Genomic DNA, 19,218 nt, shown 5'->3' with positions numbered 1-19,218 from the left:
TACTGTATGGATGACTAATTGAATACAGCAAAAAAATTAACACTTTTTTGTAGTGTTATATAACACAGAAATGTACCCCAGACCACAGAATAGGGTATGGGTGAGAAATGTAATCCAACTCATTTTTTAACCATTTTTTGAAGTCTTAGATATGTACCACAGAACATGTAATACTGTATGGCTGAGAAATTTAAACCTGCAAAAAAATTTAACACTTTTTTTCAACTTTATAGATCACAGAAATGTACCTCATACCACAGAATAGTGTATGGGTGAGAAACGTCATCCAGCTTCTTTTTTTTAGCACTTTTTTGGAGTATTTGATTTTACAGAAATGTACCACCGACCATGGAAAACTGTATTGCTGAGAAATTTAAGCCTGCAAAATTGTTTAATGCTTTTTTCATTTTTATAGATTATAGAAATGCACCCCAAACTACGTAATACAGTATGGGTGAGAAATTTAACCCTGCCAAATATAGAAATGCTTTTGGAGTGTTATATGTAAAAACAATTTACCGCAGAACACAGAATATTTTATTGGTACAAAATTACATTTTTAATGATTTTTTGAGTGTTATATAACAAAAAAGTGACAAAAAGACTGTAATACTCAATGGATCAAAATATATTCATTATTTTACCCCCTCCTCCCCCCAAAAATGCAGCTATTTATTTTGCAAGAGACTGCACAGCCCTAATCCTTGTCTAATGACTGGATTCTGTCACTCTCCCTGCTCCTGCGACTCTCTCCTTACCTAGGTTAAATGGAGATTGTATGTGCAGCAACATGCAAAGCATTGTAACAGCAAAGCAAATGATAAGCCTTAGAAAGGCTGTTACTATGATGGCTCAGCTTCAGCACCAGTATCAACACTACAGTTCTCTGATTCATTATACTGTGCACACACTGGCCTATACAAGTAATACGAACTGTCACAGAGCTGTGCAATGGCATCAGCGTGCACCTGTTCTTTTATAACCTCTGATGATGTCACATGGCCAGCCAATCACAGTAATGCCACACCCAAGATGGCTATGGCATTACAGTGACACACGGGCAATCCCTTCATTTTTATTGGCTGTGTAACAGGTGCAAAACATCCGGGGCGGGGGATTCGCGTGAGTACCGAGTATCAACAAGCACGTTCGCTCATCCCTAATCAGCACCATGGTCTCTTTGAATATTTCCAATAGGTTCTGATTATATTGCTACATAGCAGAATAAAGACATTCCTCCAGCTAGTAAAGACGTCTCAGAAATTATCTTGGCTTTACCTGCAGCCTACGAGCACTATGCACTAACTAGAAAATATACTTTTCTCTAATCAAATTTACAGTATCACGGCAGTTTAAACTTACAAAATTATTAATAAAAGTTCATATTTTTTCAATTTTTTTCAATCTCAGAGATGTTGACATCAACTTTTTCAAGTCAATGTTCACTAGACAGACTGAGAAGTTTACTCCCTAAATACTACAAGTAGTATCTGAATAATTTTTAGTAACACTAGCGATTCTCCTATCAATTCACCAGTTATAACACTGGAATCCCAATATGTGCTTAGCTTATCTGATTATTCAAAGAACCTAATCAATTGTTTTTTTCAATCGCTATTCCAATTACTTTTTTCTTTGATGTAGACCAATGTTGACTCTCTCTAGTTCATTCTTGAGTTGTAGTAGCCTCATCTCCACTTTACCTGCACTGCAGAGCATAATTCAGATCTGTTCAGATTTGTTGTGAAGATGTAGACTTTTCATCCAAATTATTTTCTTTTTACCAACAGGAGTGATAACTATGCTTAAAAGATGGGCCAGATTGATCGAAAAAACCAAGGTTCTGTGTAGTCTACCCATTCAACTACAGGGAACCAAAACATCTTGCTGTGACTTCTCGGTGAGTTTTGCACAAATACATGAAAAAAAGCTTTATGGTAACCAATGATATCACATTGGATGCTTTCTTTCAGGTCAGACGCCATAGCCCTACTGAGGAGCTACGGGATTTTGGACTACCCAATGCTACATGGGGCCCGAACTTAAAGGATCTATATAATAAATTCCTGGAACTCAGCAAAAGTGGCAACTGGAAACGAATCCCTTCACACAACACCATCGCACATCACTTAGATGGTGAGAATCTATGAAAATGGGTCTAAGCTATGGAGCAATTTTAATAGAAAGAGTTAGACTCTTCAGGGGCGAGTCTTTGCTTTTCATAAGTCATTCATAATATTCTTCTTCACATGCAGGTGACCCTCTTGAAACAGGGATAGGCAAACGGATGTTCCTCAGGAACTTAGACAGCGATGGTCTCGGATTTGAGTATTGCATGTTTTACAACAAGGATGAAAGCAGAATGGTCTGTCTTTTCCAGCCTGGTCCCTACCTTGAAGGTCCTCCTGGGTTAGATATTGAATATTTACACATTTTAGATCAATGTTTCAAGACAAAATTAAAAAAAACAAAACATTTGTTGTAGTACTCAGCAGAGCTGGTGCGATTTGATTCACAGGACCCAGTCTATTGACCACTATGCTGGATGGTAACAGTGAAGACCACCTCTTATTTGATGGCATTTGTGGCTCTTCTTTTGATTAGCTGGCCTGCCCATTGTGCCAGACTGACTAATCAAAAGAAGAGTTGGGGATGCCATCAGATAAAAGGAGGTTCTAAGCACCCCTGTGTAGTAGTGGCTCATCTGCCTTATTTTTTGTATTGCTATAGGGTTAATAATCTCAATGTTTGCCCATGTATAAGAGTTATTCTAGTCTTAGCATGATTTGACATTCTTTTCCAGGTATGCCCACGGAGGTTGCATTGCCACAATTATTGACAGTACAGCTGGAGCAGGAGCTGTGTACACTTGTGGTAGCATCATGACAGCGAATCTCAACATTACCTATTACAAGTAGGTGATAGTAAGGGTTTATGCTTCTGACACAGGGTGAACATCAACGAAGGTTCCTGTACAATAAAAGTACTGTATATGATTTCCATCTGCTAATTTAAAGGGAACGTGTCACCAGTTTTGTGACATAGCAACTAAAAATATCACTTTCTTCAGTATCTGCACTGCATTCAGTAAATCCTTATATAACCTCCTGATTCCCCTTGTATACTCCGGAAAAAACTTTTTAATTTCTCCCGTGCTGTATGGTAATCTTTACAGTCCGGTCTGATAAGTGTGGTTTTGGGCCTCTTAATCCCTACCATCGGCTGTTGCTCGCGTCCTACTTCGTCGATGATGCCTCTTGCATCACTCACATCGTCGTGCAACATCTCGCGTCTGCTGAGAAATATTGCGTTTCACACCTGCGCACTATGCTTTGCCCAACTACGAGCAAAGCCGAAAAACAAGTGTCATTCGCCGGCACACGTACTGTACTTCCGGCTCATGTACCGGAACTACATTTGCCAGTGCATGCGCACTTCTGTTTTTCAGCTTTGCCTGCAGTTGGGCAAAGCATACTGCGCAGGCACAAAACACGATGTTTCTGAGCAGGAGATATGTCGCATGGCGATGTGGATCGTTATCCATGTAAGGAGGACGGCGAGCAGAAGCCAGGAGGAGGGATGCAGAGACCCGAAACCACGCCCATCGGACTGGACTGAGAAGATTACCATACAGAGCAGGAGAAATTAAAAAAGATTTTCGGGAGTATACAAGGGGAGTCAGGGGGTACTATAAGGATTTAGGGAATACATAGCAGAAGCTGAATAAGGTGATATTTTTAGCTGCTATGTCACAAAACTGGTGACAGGTTCCCTTTAATGTCTGTGTAATTTTCATTTATCTTCTATGACGTACAGCAGGTTATAACAGCTATTTTACTGAACCACATAGCTTCAAATATGTCCACCCCTAATGAGCTTACTTGGCAGAAACCAGTTGTGATGTCTGAGTAGCTTTTCTTAACCTACTATGATGTACAGCACGTTATAACAGCTTCGCGTCTGAACCACATAGCTTCAGATATGTTCAGCCCAAATGAATTTACGGTAATTGGGGGAAATGAAATGTGATGTCAGAGTAGCTTTCCTTAAGCCACTCATGATGTACAGTAGGTTATAACAGCTATGTGACTGAATTACACAGCTTCAGAAAACCTCATGACAGACTCCTTTAGTTTTGCTGTCAGCTCCTTTCAACTTGTTCATAGATCTTTAAGAGAGAGCACACTGGTTTAATTGCACCTGATGGACAGAACAAAACTGAGACTGACTTGATTGAGTGGACACCGATCTTTTCTAAAGCTGGCTTTTTGGACTATATCCTCCATAAGACCTACAATGGGGAAATAATACTTTGCATGCCAAAACATACATATTCTTATTTATTTGTTATGCTAACATTAAATAGGATCTTTCACTGGGTATTTTTAATTTATTTTCTGAGTAATTGCTCAAATTGCCACTGCTCTGCTGACTCTGGAACAGTCTTTCTTTTTCTTTTGTGCCCCTCCGTTCCAAAGTGATGTATCATGGTAATAAAGGTGACAATTTTCCTTTCAACGTACTAGGTGTACACCACAGAACTTCTCTGTGGGCATTTGGTTTTTCTCCTCTAATGCTATCCAATCAAAACATGCCCACATAGAAGTTCTATGGTATACGCTCAGTTAGTTAAAAGAAAATTTCCATCTTTATTTCCGATGAGCATAACTTTGGAATGCAGGAGCTCAGAAGAAAAAGAAAAACTGTTCCAGAATCAATCGAGCAGCTGCAATTGGAGGAGGTACTCAGTTTAAATTATACAATCAAGAGAAAGATTGTTAGGGCTAGCGGAACGCACCAAGTAATAGAGAGATTAATACGAGGTGCGTTCACAGCCCGGGGTCCACCGTGCAGAGATACCTGCTGCAAAGTAATGGCGGATGGACACTGAGCTCACACATGGGTTAAACTTCACCCTGTGTGAAATGAAAGCGAGCTCTGTTGCCTCACAGAGTCACACTGTACACAGAGAATAATACCCTAACTAGGGTTGTGCTTGCTCTGGAACTCTTCTGTGCTAAACGCACACATGAAGGAACCAGATGCTAAGCCAAGGCTAATTGCCCCCACTGACGCTAGCTGCCTGCCTGAGTGTACAGCCCCAAGGCTAACAGACTCACACCACATATATACTGAGTGGTAGAGTATAGATTGGCAACAGCCAAACACAAATGATACTAGTGCATTGCCGTGCGGCCATATGAACCTTTTATAGTTGTAGCTCTCCAGGACCTTCCTAGTGGACCAATAGGAGCTGCTACAGGACCTGAGTGTGTGACCCCCGACCTCCAATGAGAGAAAAGCAGGACTTAGGGTACCGTTACACAAAACGATTTACCAACGATCACGACCAGCGATACGACCTGGCCGTGATCGTTAGTAAGTCATTGTATGGTCGCTGGGGAGCTGTCACACAGACAGCTCTCCAGCGACCAACGATGCTGAGGTCCCCGGGTAACCAGGGTAAACATCAGGTTACTAAGCGCAGGGCTGCGCTTAGTAACCCGATGTTTACCCTGGTTACAATCGTAAATGTAAAAAAAACCAAACAGTACATACTCACATTCCGGTGTCCGTCAGGTCCCTTGCCGTCTGCTTCCCGCACTGACTGACTGCCAGCCGTAAAGTGAAAGCAGAGCACAGCGGTGACGTAAGACGGGAAGCAGACGGCAAGGGACCTGACGAACACCGGAATGTGAGTATGTACTGTTTTTTTTTTTTTTTTTTTACATTTACGATGGTAACCAGGGTAAACATCGGGTTACTAAGCGCGGCCCTGCGCTTAGTAACCCGATGTTTACCCTGGTTACAAGCGAACGCATAGTTGGATCGGTGTCACACACACCGATCCAACGATGACAGCGGGAGATCCAGCGACGAAAGAAAGTTCCAAACGATCTGCTACGACGTACGATTCTCAGCGGGGTCCCTGATCGCTGCTGCGTGTCAGACACAGCGATATCGTATGGATATCGCTGGAACGTCACGGATCGTGCCGTCGTAGCGATCAAAGTGCCACTGTGAGACGGTACCCTTAGTCCCAGGAGCGCCTGCTCGCCACCGAACAGTACTGGTTATATTGGCTGAACCTGGAAGGGCAGCAGTAACCAAACGTGCAGTATCTGTCCGAGCCAGGCACTGGGACCGACGTCTCTGCTGAACAGGTTCCACTGCGGCTGGAGGAGAATGGGAGACCGCAGCGGACATGGTTCAAGATTCCCCCTGTACAGCAGCAGGAAATCGACACCTAAAAAAGATCCCCTATAAATCTATGTTTGTATATAAATCTTTCTGATTATTAGGAAAATAATTAAGGGCCTTAAGCACATAGGCATTTCCATTCACCCACTAAGGATGGAAATGTAATGTGGATCGTGGATCCACTAGCAGTTCTCTACTAAGCAGTAATCCCAGAGAAGATGGATTACTCAATCCCTCTCTGAATCTATCCCACACAATCTGATAACGAGCACAGAGTGAAGCTTCTGCATGTTGGCTGATACAGTTGCCAAAGGTAACCAGTCCAGCAGAACAAGTATCGTGCAAGTAGATAATGCAAAAGAATACACCAGCGCTGCCTCCCAGAGTCACTGAGCCGCAGGAACCAAGACAGAACAGAGGCTTAAACTGTCAGAGAGAAGATACAATATAAAAGAAAACTGGGTCCGCGCTACAGTGCTGCAAAAACAACTAGAAATATGCACTAAACAATTCCCTTAGATAATGCACAGTAAATAAAACAACAGAGGAATGATTGCTGTAATGTCCAGTAATGCACAGGACACCAAGTATGTACAAACACCACGACCGGCATCAGAGATGGGTCTGGAGAGCCAGTGAGAAAATGCCGCACTAACCGTTATAATCCAGTACCCGGTAAATGATGGTTTATGTGGGTCCAGTAGAAGGTGGTGTCCGTCAGGCTGGTGTGCGGGCAGATGGACGCACGAGCAGAGTGCTGTGTGGAAGAGCTACGCAGAGCCAGGGACAACTCCGGCCGGTAGTGCGGCGCGCCCCCACACCGCCGCAGGGCCGAGGGGTACCCGGAGCCGGGCCTCTAGTTCTCAGTCTCGGGGTTGTCACGGTGGCTAGACCCGGTCCGTGGCCCTGTCCGTCAGTGGGGGACGTCCGGTGTAATAGGTGGTAGTAATAGTAGCGATGGAGCGGTGCAGTTGTGGGGTGTAAGTCGCGGTAAATAACGAGGACACCAGGTTGCAGTCTCTTTACCTCTTTACTGGAGATCTCTGAGTCCTCAGTCCAGAACACGGTTCACCAGGCTACGCAAGTCCGGCCGGTCCAATGGCACCTCCAGAGTTCTCCTCTCAGGTGGAAATCTGTGCCTTCCTTCTAGCGCTATGTGTTGTAGTCCTTCCCTGCTGTGCTTACGGAAAGTAACCCCACAACGGTTGTGTCTGTTTCTTAAGTTCCCTCACAACTCGATTTGATGTTCCTCTGTAATCCACCCCTTCCCTGTATTCAGGTTGGAATGGCACCCGTTTGTCAGGTAGGCCTGGAGTTCTTCCGGGACCCTAGAGTCGCCCCTCTCCCGCAATTGCCCCCCAAGACTTCATAGGTGATATGTGGTAGACAGCCCGCCTGAGACCGACTGTCCTGCCGCTGTTTGGAGTATGGCTTGAAGCTGTATTCTAATCCACTCCCTCGGCGTTCCGGCCACCGGTATTGCGCCTCAGCAGGGTGCTGCCTCTTTCAACAAAACCCCTGCTGGTATTCTCCTTCTGCTTGATCTCGTTTCTCACTCAGCACAATCTGTCTCGCTTCTAGTCCTTTCCTTGAGTCCCGCCGCTTCCAGGAGCCTGCGCGGACCCGTTACGTTCTTTCAATGCCAAGCCTCTGCCAGGATCCCACCCCTGGCAGAGACCCTACAGTCTCTCCCTTCACAACACCCCCTGCCACAGGGTGTTGCTCCGTTCAATCCCGTCAGCGTTCTCTCTAACTTTCTGCCTGACCCCCAGTTTACCCACTATGGTGGGGAGTGGCCTAATGAATAGCACCCTTAGCTCCCCCCGGAGGCCCAGCTGTGAAACATATTGGTGTCTGTGATACCTGATTGGAGGAACTCCTTCGGTGCCATCGAACGTACCATGGCTCCCCTTAGCGGCGAAGCCACAGTACTGCAACGACCAGAACTCTGGGGTGCTGCACTCCCCCCTGGTTAAACACAGTACTCCGGGACTGGGAAGAAAAACAACAATACAGATTAGTAAACAGACATACAATTTTGTTGAGTGCAAAACAATAAGTATACTTGAACAGGCTTCCCTTTATGGGAGGTGAGGACACTTTTAACGTTACAAACATGGTCAACATTATAAATTACAGGCTATGCATAACTCCTGTTACCCAACCGGGTATTCTACTTAGTGCAAATTCTGGAACAATAAATTAACATTGCCTTTAAGAAACATACACTCTTAGTTTACCAAAGGCCTTCCTATAATCACATTACAAGGTAAGGTAACTTCACATTCTCCTACTTTGAACCTGCAGGACCGCCTGTCCTTATGGCACCAGACCTACTGCCTCTCCTTTCTTTTACAGGACCGCCCTGTTCATCCAGGGCCTACTGCCTTTCTCTACTATACATGGTATAGACATAACATTCCTTTCGTTTAAAGAACTCTGAGCCAGCTCTACTCGGCTCCTTTAAGGACTCACTCTCTAACCCCTACGGGTTCACTCTCTGTCCTTAGTAACAAAGTAACTTTCAATGGGGACGCGGGGTTTACCTTCTATCCTCACCTTCATTATTACTTTGCTTACTTTCAACTATGCAGACCTCTATCTCTACCCCTACGGGCTCTCTGCATCTTTTCTTTCTGCAAAACATTATTTAGACATTTCAACAAATTCAACACATATAACTTAGCATGTAAAACAGTTACATTTCTTTTCAAGGCATCATTATGGCATTACTGTTCTGCAACAGTATCTCTCTCAAGTTCAGTTTCTCACATCCCCTTTAAGAGGGGACCAAGTCTTTCTGAGGTAGCTCGTCTTCTCAGCCTACCAGCCCACGCAAAGGTTCCGGTATGGTATCTTCGCAAAGTGTCTTTAACTAGAACCGGTAGGAAAGGTATCTTCACAAAGTGTCTTTGGCTCAAACAAATAGGGCAAATATCTTCGCAAAGTGTCTTTGGCTAAAACCAGTAGGGAGCACCTTTAAGAAGGTGCAAACTATTTACAAGGGAAGTTCGAATCATGCACAGTCCATGATTTCTGCAGTTTGTATAACTTTTGTGCAACAACTTCAGAAAAGGAAAACAAACAAAGAGGATCCCGGGTCAACAGAGGGATCCATTAACCCTGGGCGGGTTTAGCAGCAACTTAAAGGAATAAAAGACAAACAGTAACTATTTACATTTTCAGGTTTCCGAGGTTTACTCTTTTTCAGGCGGCTCGGGCTCCTGCCCCCCAGCCACCGTGGTGCCAGCGTCCGCGGTTCGAACGTGAAGATGAACTCGACTGGCCAACTCGGTGGCCGCAACCAGGCGCACCGTTGCGATGGTGACAAGATCGGGTGCTCCTGGGACCAGGTCCGAGGCGGTAAGGGTCGCGGCTCCAGACATACACCGCCGAACATTCCGTGCATACCACCCGAGCGGGTTCTGGTGGCGGCTGTAGGTCACCGAATCCCCCTTTTGCAATGGTTCTCCACTTCGGCCACAGCAGGGAGCCCTCACGTTACAATGCGCAACAAAAACGTCAGTATCCAATCCTGGCTCGTGTATGAGGCCCCACCCTCTTCTTGCATGGTAGGCCAACACAGTGCCCCGCCTTGTCACGTCTCTGTCATCCCATGCCGGAGGGGGTTGTTGTACTTTCGATGGGCCCATCGACTCGGCCTCTTTCCGGCCTTTCCACTGTAGAATCAAGCACTGTCTATATTGTTCCCATGTAAGCACCGCAAGAGTGGACCCGTTCTCCCGGGATCCATCTGCTCTAAACCAGGGGGTGTCCCACCGAAGAACTACTCCATCTAAGCTCACATCCACAGGCTCCCCCACTCCAGTCGACAGCGGTGGCACCATCCTTCCCAGGTCATCGGGGGATAGCACCATTAGCCCTGCCGAGATAAGTCGCTCCCTACTGCGATAGAGGTGGGTCATGGAAGCGGGCTCGCGGAGGGGAGCAGGGACGCCGGCCATACCTGCGCCCAATATGGTTCCATCGGTGTCGCTCCGGTCCGTTAACGAGGACGCTAGAGTCTGCTGCAGCCCGGACCGGGGCTCCTCCAATGGGATGCTCGGATTCGGCTCCGCTGGCTGTGGTTCCTCCTCCTCTAACTCCGAGGTCGGGATTGGTGGACGTAACTCCGCTGTCGGATCCGCAGGCCTCCGGTCCACCTCCGGTGAAGAAAGGCAGGCCTGAACCGCTTCTTCCTCACTCAGGCACTCGCCGTTCATCATTGCTGCCTGATAGTTGGTGGCAGTGCATGCACCTAGCTCCGTCATTTCTCCGAGGTCGGGCTTCTCCGTCACCCGCTTCCCGCCGTTGCATATCAAGGGGTGTTTCTCTTCTGCTTTGGGGCAGGTCATTCCTCTGCAGCCAGAAGTGCAGGGGGCGGTAGCCATTTCTCGCGCCACACTGGGAGTCTCCGCCCATAACACGCCCTCCTTCCCCTTGGGTGTAGCAATGGCGGCGCCTTTTGGCGGGAACTTTTGGCGGCTAATGGCGCAGCACAGTCTTACAATAAAGTACAGTCCAAGCACAGTAAATCACAGTCTCTAGGCACACATGACCTGATTCTTCAGGCTTAAGTAGATCCTGTTCGTGACGCCAAGTCTGCGGCGCGCCCCCACACCGCCGCAGGGCCGAGGGGTACCCAGAGCCGGGCCTCTAGTTCTCAGTCTCGGGGTTGTCACGGTGGCTAGACCCGGTCCGTGGCCCTGTCCGTCAGTGGGGGACGTCCGGTGTAATAGGTGGTAGTAATAGTAGCGATGGAGCGGTGTAGTTGTGGGGTGTAAGTCGCGGTAAATAACGAGGACACCAGGTTGCAGTCTCTTTACCTCTTTACTGGAGATCTCTGAGTCCTCAGTCCAGAACACGGTTCACCAGGCTACGCAAGTCCGGCCGGTCCAATGGCACCTCCAGAGTTCTCCTCTCAGGTGGAAATCTGTGCCTTCCTTCTAGCGCTATGTGTTGTAGTCCTTCCCTGCTGTGCTTACGGAAAGTAACCCCACAACGGTTGTGTCTGTTTCTTAAGTTCCCTCACAACTCGATTTGATGTTCCTCTGTAATCCACCCCTTCCCTGTATTCAGGTTGGAATGGCACCCGTTTGTCAGGTAGGCCTGGAGTTCTTCCGGGACCCTAGAGTCGCCCCTCTCCCGCAATTGCCCCCCAAGACTTCATAGGTGATATGTGGTAGACAGCCCGCCTGAGACCGACTGTCCTGCCGCTGTTTGGAGTATGGCTTGAAGCTGTATTCTAATCCACTCCCTCGGCGTTCCGGCCACCGGTATTGCGCCTCAGCAGGGTGCTGCCTCTTTCAACAAAACCCCTGCTGGTATTCTCCTTCTGCTTGATCTCGTTTCTCACTCAGCACAATCTGTCTCGCTTCTAGTCCTTTCCTTGAGTCCCGCCGCTTCCAGGAGCCTGCGCGGACCCGTTACGTTCTTTCAATGCCAAGCCTCTGCCAGGATCCCACCCCTGGCAGAGACCCTACAGTCTCTCCCTTCACAACACCCCCTGCCACAGGGTGTTGCTCCGTTCAATCCCGTCAGCGTTCTCTCTAACTTTCTGCCTGACCCCCAGTTTACCCACTATGGTGGGGAGTGGCCTAATGAATAGCACCCTTAGCTCCCCCCGGAGGCCCAGCTGTGAAACATATTGGTGTCTGTGATACCTGATTGGAGGAACTCCTTCGGTGCCATCGAACGTACCATGGCTCCCCTTAGCGGCGAAGCCACAGTACTGCAACGACCAGAACTCTGGGGCGCTGCACTAGCGTCCCTGGATATGAGCGGGAACCAACCAAGGGAGGAGCTCGCTGGCACAAGGCTCAGCGTGTGACGTCACTGAGCTTAGAGAAAGTACGGGGTGCCACAGGAATCAAACCAACGCGTTTCGAAGGAGCGGCGTCCTTCTTCATCAGGGTTACTGATCCCTGAGAGTGCCCCGCTATTTAACCCCCCAAGGTGTCACTCAAACTGCCCGGCCCGCCCTAAAAGCCCGCTACTAAGATGGTGTCCAATGGGAGTGCTGGTAATATAAGATATAGTAAGGAATATGAGAGGCATGATCCGCAAAACCATATAATAAAGAAAATAATATAAACCTCATAGAAGTTATAGCTTGTGTAGGAACAGCCTATATGTGTTACACATGTAGTGCAGGTATGGGACAATACTGCTGCAATAAATTAAGTGAAATTTGGTAAAAATGGATAAAAACAAATCTTTAATAAATACTAAGTTAAAATTAATTATACTAAATAAACACTGGTTAAAACCAATAAAATGAGACAAATAAAAAGGGAGAAACAGAGGATGCGAAATAAAACCAATCAAGGATCAGGGAGATAGGGGAATGCATTATCTCCCTGATCATTGATTGGTTTTATTTCGCATCCTCTGTTTCTCCCTTTTTATTTGTCTCATTTTATTGGTTTTAACCAGTGTTTATTTAGTATAATTAATTTTAACTTAGTATTTATTAAAGATTTGTTTTTATCCATTTTTACCAAATTTCACTTAATTTATTGCAGCAGTATTGTCCCATACCTGCACTACATGTGTAACACATATAGGCTGTTCCTACACAAGCTATAACTTCTATGAGGTTTATATTATTTTCTTTATTATATGGTTTTGCGGATCATGCCTCTCATATTCCTTACTATATCTTATATTACCAGCACTCCCATTGGACACCATCTTAGTAGCGGGCTTTTAGGGCGGGCCGGGCAGTTTGAGTGACACCTTGGGGGGTTAAATAGCGGGGCACTGTCAGGGATCAGTAACCCTGATGAAGAAGGACGCCGCTCCTTCGAAACGCGTCGGTTTGATTCCTGTGGCACCCCGTACTTTCTCTAAGCTCAGTGACGTCACACGCTGAGCCTTGTGCCAGCGAGCTCCTCCCTTGGTTGGTTCCCGCTCGTATCCAGGGACGCTACCGGCCGGAGTTGTCCCTGGCTCTGCGTAGCTCTTCCACACAGCACTCTGCTCGTGCGTCCATCTGCCCGCACACCAGCCCGACGGACACCACCTTCTACTGGACCCACATAAACCATCATTTACCGGGTACTGGATTATAACGGTTAGTGCGTCATTTTCTCACTGGCTCTCCAGACCCATCTCTGATGCCGGTCGTGGTGTTTGTACATACTTGGTGTCCTGTGCATTACTGGACATTACAGCAATCATTCCTCTGTTGTTTTATTTACTGTGCATTATCTAAGGGAATTGTTTAGTGCATATTTCTAGTTGTTTTTGCAGCACTGTAGCGCGGACCCAGTTTTCTTTTATAAAGTATCGTGCAAGTGTTCTACTAATTCCTATATGACCCATGCACCATACAAGTATGATCATCAGAATGCCAGAAACCCACATAATGACTATGTCCTACGTGAATGACACTAGACAATGCCTCTCCAGAAGGAGCCACATATTAACCCACTCCATAAATACATGAAAACCGGAGGAAAACTGAGTATAAAGGGTTAAGAACAAGATACTTTATTAATAAATCCGTCAAATGACAAACAGTACAAAGATTGTTAAAAGAAAAGACAGGATGTATGGATGATCCCTGATACCATCAACCCCCTGTTAGTATAGAAAGTTTCTAGGAAACAAAACGCCAGCTCTCCATATGGTATACACATGTAACGACCAAGTGGTCTACATAGACATAATAAATACACTGGAGCAGCGCTTACCAAGAAGGTATATGGCAGGGTAACAAAACTGGATGGATGGTGGTACCGAGTTGGATCTTAAGGACACGCATGCGCCGCTGATGCCAATACCATTGGCCGGTTCACAACATGTGACTGGCCCTATGTGACTTTATGTGGGCTATAAAAGGTCCTTGCTGAGATATGGCAGTATCCCCTTGAAAAAGCTGCATACTGAAGAGGCAAAACGTGCGGGGGTGTCCTTAAGATCCAACTCGGTACCACCATCCATCCAGTTTTGTTACTCTGCCATATACCTTCTTGGTAAGCGCTGCTCCAGTGTATTTATTATGTCTATGTAGACCACTTGGTCGTTACATGTGTATACCATATGGAGAGCTGGCGTTTTGTTTCCTAGAAACTTTCTATACTAACAGGGGGTTGATGGTATCAGGGATCATCCATACATCCTGTCTTTTCTTTTAACAATCTTTGTACTGTTTGTCATTTGACGGATTTATTAATAAAGTATCTTGTTCTTAACCCTTTATACTCAGTTCACCATACAAGTATGGTTGCCTTGGCAACTGAGCTGGCCAACGTGCAGGAGTGTGTCTCCACGCATCATGCCAAATTGCGTGGGAAATATTATGGGGAGGTACACCTACATTATCATTACGCCCACCCTCCATTTTAAGGAATGTAAGGTTGTGGAGGTGTTTGCAGATGGACCCACACCAATAAGGACATAATGGCATATTTTTGTGATTTGGGAGGGGCCTATTTTTAGTGGCCCACTTGAGGACCTCGTAGTTGCAACTGTCCCAGTATGGTTGTTTTGAGTGCGCTACTCAGGGGTGGTTCCTAAATGAGTAATCCAGTGAAAAGAAGTTATCACCTATCGATTGGTGAGGGCTAGACCACTGTGACTTGCATTGCTCCATTCATTCCTTATGAAGCTGCCTGGAAAAACAAGTGCAGCGCTCAGGAGCCCCAAGTGGAATGAATCAAGTGGCGGTCAAGCTATATATTGGATAAACATGCCTTGTTTTACTAACCCCTACTGATCAATAAGTTATCTCTTATCCAATGTATAGGTGATATTTTGTTTCCAATAGACAATCTCTTTAAAGGAAATCTGTCAGCAGGATTGTGCACAGTAACTACAGACAGTGTCAGTTCAGCGCCGTTATACTGCTTACAATGATACCTGGTGATGAAATCCGTTTTGTGGTTGTTGTTTATTCTTCATTTTCAGTTTTCAGTGAATGATATGCTCGTGCTCTGGGGTGGCCTGTGGGGGGGGGTCTTCATTTGGTTCTCTGATTAGGTATTTGTCAGTATGGCTTCTGACAGGTCACTGATCCCTCACTGACCTGCCCCCTAATTTACATAATGAATATTATATACAGTTGTGCTCCAAAGTTTACATACCCGGCAGAATTTTTGCATTCTTGGCCTTTTTTCAGAGAATATGAATGATAACACAAAAACTTTTTCTCCACCCATGGTTAGTGGTTGGGTGATGCCATTTATTTAGTGAGTTTCTGGGATCCAGACAGACTCTTGCATCTTTCATCCAGCCACTGACGTTTCTGGATTGTGAGTCATGAGTAAGCAAAAGAATTGTCAATGGATCTGCGAGAAAAGGTAGATGAACTGCATAAAGCAGGAAAGGGATACAAAAAGATATCCAAGGAATTGATAATGCCAGTAGGCAGCGTTCAAACTCTGATTAACAAATGGAAAATCAGGGGCTCTGTAAAAACAAAACGAAGGTCAGGTAGACCAACAAAAATGTCCTTCACAACTGCCAGGAAAATTGTTCGGGATGCAAAGAAAAACCCACAAATAACATCAGTTGGAATACAGGACTCTCTGAAAACTAGCAGTGTTGCTGTTTCAAGATGCACAATTAGGAGGCACTTGAAGAAAAATGGGCTGCATGGTCGATTCACCAGAACAAAGCCACTACTGCGCAAATGACACAAAGTATCTTGCCTTCAATATGCAAAACAGCACAGAGACAAGTCTAAAAATTTCTGGAACAAGGTATTTTGGAGTGATGAGACCAAAATTTAACTTTTTTATCACTACCATAAACGTTTCATTTGGAGAGAGGTCAACAAGGTCTATGATGAAAGGAACGCCATTCCTACTGTAAAGCATGGAGGTGGATCACTGATGTTTTGGCGATTTGTGAGCTACAAAGGCGCAGGAAACTTGGTCAAAGTTGAAGGAAAGATGAATTCAGCACGTTATCATATTCTCTGAAAAAAGGGCAAGAAAGCAAAAATTCTCCCAGGGTATGTAAACTTTTGAGCACAACTGTATATGTTGGGGAAAAGAAAAGCCTTCTGAAGGCGCTGACAGCGGTGCCTGCACTGCAGCCTGATTGCATGTGTAATTAATTATATAAACAAATTTGTTTGATGTAATCCTGAAGTTCCTAAAAAAAAAATCCATTTGAAAATGGCACCAGTGATCCAATAGCTGCTATTGTACAGGTGCCAGCGGCACCATCTTGGAGGAGAATTTCTTTTCTTTCTGAAACAAGATGGCACCGCCGGCACCTGCGCAATAACAGCTATCGGTGATCACCAATAGCTACTACTGCACAGGCGCCGGCAGCACCATGTTGGAGGTGGAAAGTTTTTTTTGTTCTCTAGCAGGATGGCGCCACCGGATCACTGATAGCTTCTACTGCACAGGTGCAGATGGCTCCATTTTCAAATGGATTTTTTTTTAGAAACTTCAGGATTACCTTAAACAAATATGTGTATATAATTCATTACACATGCGATCAGATTTCAGTGCAGGCACCACCGCTGACATCTACCTGCAGAAGGGTTTCTTTTTTTCCAAGACATATAATATTTATTATGTAAACTAGGGTGCGGGTCAGTGAGGGATCAATGACCTGTCAGAAACCATACTGACGAATACCTAATCAGAGCACCACATAAAGACCCCCCACAGGTCGACCCGAAGCATGACGGGCATATCATTAACTCAAAACTGAAAACAAAAGATTAAACAACAACCACAACATCAGCAGGAATCATTGTAATTAGTATATCGGTGCCGACCTGACACTGCAGGCTACTGTGCATAATCCTGCTGACAGGTTCCCTTTAAATGTCTAGAACTATGGATTTTAGCAAGTATGTCCCCATGTATCACTCTTGGTCTACACTACAGAACCACTAGTCTTCAGTCCCAGTGTACTAGTCTTTATAGATAAGAATTCTAATGGAGGAAACTCAGCTTCTTCTGGTAACATTTTACTTGGCAGGCCCATAAAACTGGGGTGTACCTTATTTGTTGACAGTCATGTGGACAAAATTGAAGGACGGAAGGTTTATTCGATCTGTAATATCCAAAGTCATGATGGCATCATACTTCATGCAGAAGCTACAGGTGAGTAAGTAAAATAGCCCTCAAGACTGTTTAGAAGAATAATTTACTTACAATATTGAATTTTCATAACAGATCTTACAGCTCTGGCAAAAATTAAGAGACCATTGCAAAATTTTCAGTTTCTCTGATTTTTCTAGTTATAGGTATATTTTTGAGTAAAATGTACATTGCTGTTTTATTCTATAAACTACTGGCAACTAGTGTTGAGCGATACCATCCAATACTTGAAAGTATCGGTATCGGAAAGTATCGGCCGATACCGGCAAAGTATCGGATCCAATCCGATACCCGATACCAATACAAGTCAATGGGACTCAAGTATCGGACGGTATCCCTGATGGTTCCCAGGGTCTGAAGGAGAGGAAACTCTCCTTCAGGCCCTGGGATCCATATTAATGTGTAAAAGAAAGAATTAAAATAAAAAATATTGCTATACTCACCTCTCCGACGCAGCCTGCACCTTACCGAGGGAACCGGGAGCGTTCTTTGCTTAAAATTCGCGCGTTTACTTCCTTACGTGAAGTCCCGGCTTGTGATTGGTCGCGTGCCGCCCATGTGGCCGCGACGCGACCAATCACAGCAAGCCGTGACGTAATTTCAGGTCCTTCAGGATTTTAAAATTACGTTCTGGCTTATGATTGGTCGCGTCGCCCATGTGACCGCGACGCGACCAATCACAAGCCAGAACGTAATTTTAAAATCCTGAAGGACCTGAATTACGTCACGGCTTGCTGTGATTGGTCGCGTCGCGGCCACATGGGCGGCACGCGACCAATCACAAGCCGGGACTTCACGTAAGGAAGTAAACGCGCGAATTTTAAGCAAAGAACGCTGCCGGTTCCCTCAGTAAGGTGCAGGCTGCGTCGGAGAGGTGAGTATAGCAATATTTTTTATTTTAATTCTCTCTTTTACACATTATTACATTAATATTGTTTCGATACCGATACCCGATACCACAAAAGTATCGGATCTCGGTATCGGAATTCCGATACCCGCAAGTATCGGCCGATACCCGATACTTGCGGTATCGGAATGCTCAACACTACTGGCAACATGTCTCCAAATTTCCAAGCTAAAAATTTTGTGTTTATTTGCAGCAAATAAGAAATCGTTAAAATAATAAAAAAGAAACAGTGCTTTCAGACCTCAAATAATGCAAAGAAAACAAGTTCTTATTCATTTAGAAACAACAATACTAATGTTTTAACTCAGGAAGAGTTTAGAAATTAATATTTGGTGGAATAACCATGATTTTTAATCACAGCTTTCATGCGTCTTGGCATGCTTTCAACCAGTCTTTCACACTGATTTTGGGTGACCTTATGCCACTCATGGTACAAAAATGTAAGCAGTTTTTCGTTGTTTGATGGCTTGTGACTATCCATCTTCCTCTTTATTAAATTCCAGAGGTTTTCAATGGGGTTCAGCTCTGGAGATTGGGCTGGCCATGACAGGGTCTTGATGTGGTGCTCCTTCATCCACACATTGATTGACCTAGCTGTGTGGCATGGGGCATTGTCCTGCTGGAAAAACTAGTCCTCAGAGTTGGGGAATATTGCCTGAGCAGAAGGAAGCAAGTGTTTTTCAAGGATAACCTTGTATGTGGCTTGATTCATATGTCCTTCGCGAAGATTAACCTGCCCAATTCCAGCCTTGCTGAAGCATCCCCAGATCATCACCGATCCTCCACCAAATTTCACAGTGGGTGCAAGACACTGTGGCTTATACGCCTTTCCAGGTCTCCGTCTAACCATTAGATGACCAGGTGTTGGGCAAAGCTACAAATTAAACTCATCAGAGATTACCTTACTCCAGTCCTCTATGGTCCATTCCCTATGGTCTTTGGCAAACTTCAGCCTGGCTCTCCTTTGCTTCTCATTGATGAAAGGCTTTTTTCTAGCTTTACATGACTTGAGCCCTGCCTCTAGGAGCTTGTTACGAA

At 45.3% G+C, this 19,218-nt stretch overlaps 1 protein-coding gene across 1 annotated transcript in view; it reads left to right on the top strand.

Moving 5' to 3' along the window:
* LOC143768702 (acyl-coenzyme A thioesterase THEM4-like) overlaps nucleotides 1–19,218 on the top strand; it is a 118,939-nt gene that overhangs the window by 87,753 nt on the left and 11,968 nt on the right. The window contains exons 3-7 of the mRNA XM_077257352.1: nucleotides 1,791–1,900; nucleotides 1,974–2,136; nucleotides 2,256–2,409; nucleotides 2,804–2,914; nucleotides 17,152–17,276. Of these exons, the coding sequence (XP_077113467.1) occupies nucleotides 1,802–1,900; nucleotides 1,974–2,136; nucleotides 2,256–2,409; nucleotides 2,804–2,914; nucleotides 17,152–17,276 (652 nt within the window). The 5' untranslated portion in view covers nucleotides 1,791–1,801. The remainder of the gene's footprint in view (nucleotides 1–1,790; nucleotides 1,901–1,973; nucleotides 2,137–2,255; nucleotides 2,410–2,803; nucleotides 2,915–17,151; nucleotides 17,277–19,218) is intronic.

Source organism: Ranitomeya variabilis, chromosome 1 (genome assembly GCF_051348905.1).
Source record: "Ranitomeya variabilis isolate aRanVar5 chromosome 1, aRanVar5.hap1, whole genome shotgun sequence".
Lineage (NCBI taxonomy): Eukaryota > Metazoa > Chordata > Amphibia > Anura > Dendrobatidae > Ranitomeya > Ranitomeya variabilis.
The sequence above is the reverse complement of the archived record's forward strand: the minus strand, read 5'-3'. Positions and strand labels throughout refer to the sequence as shown.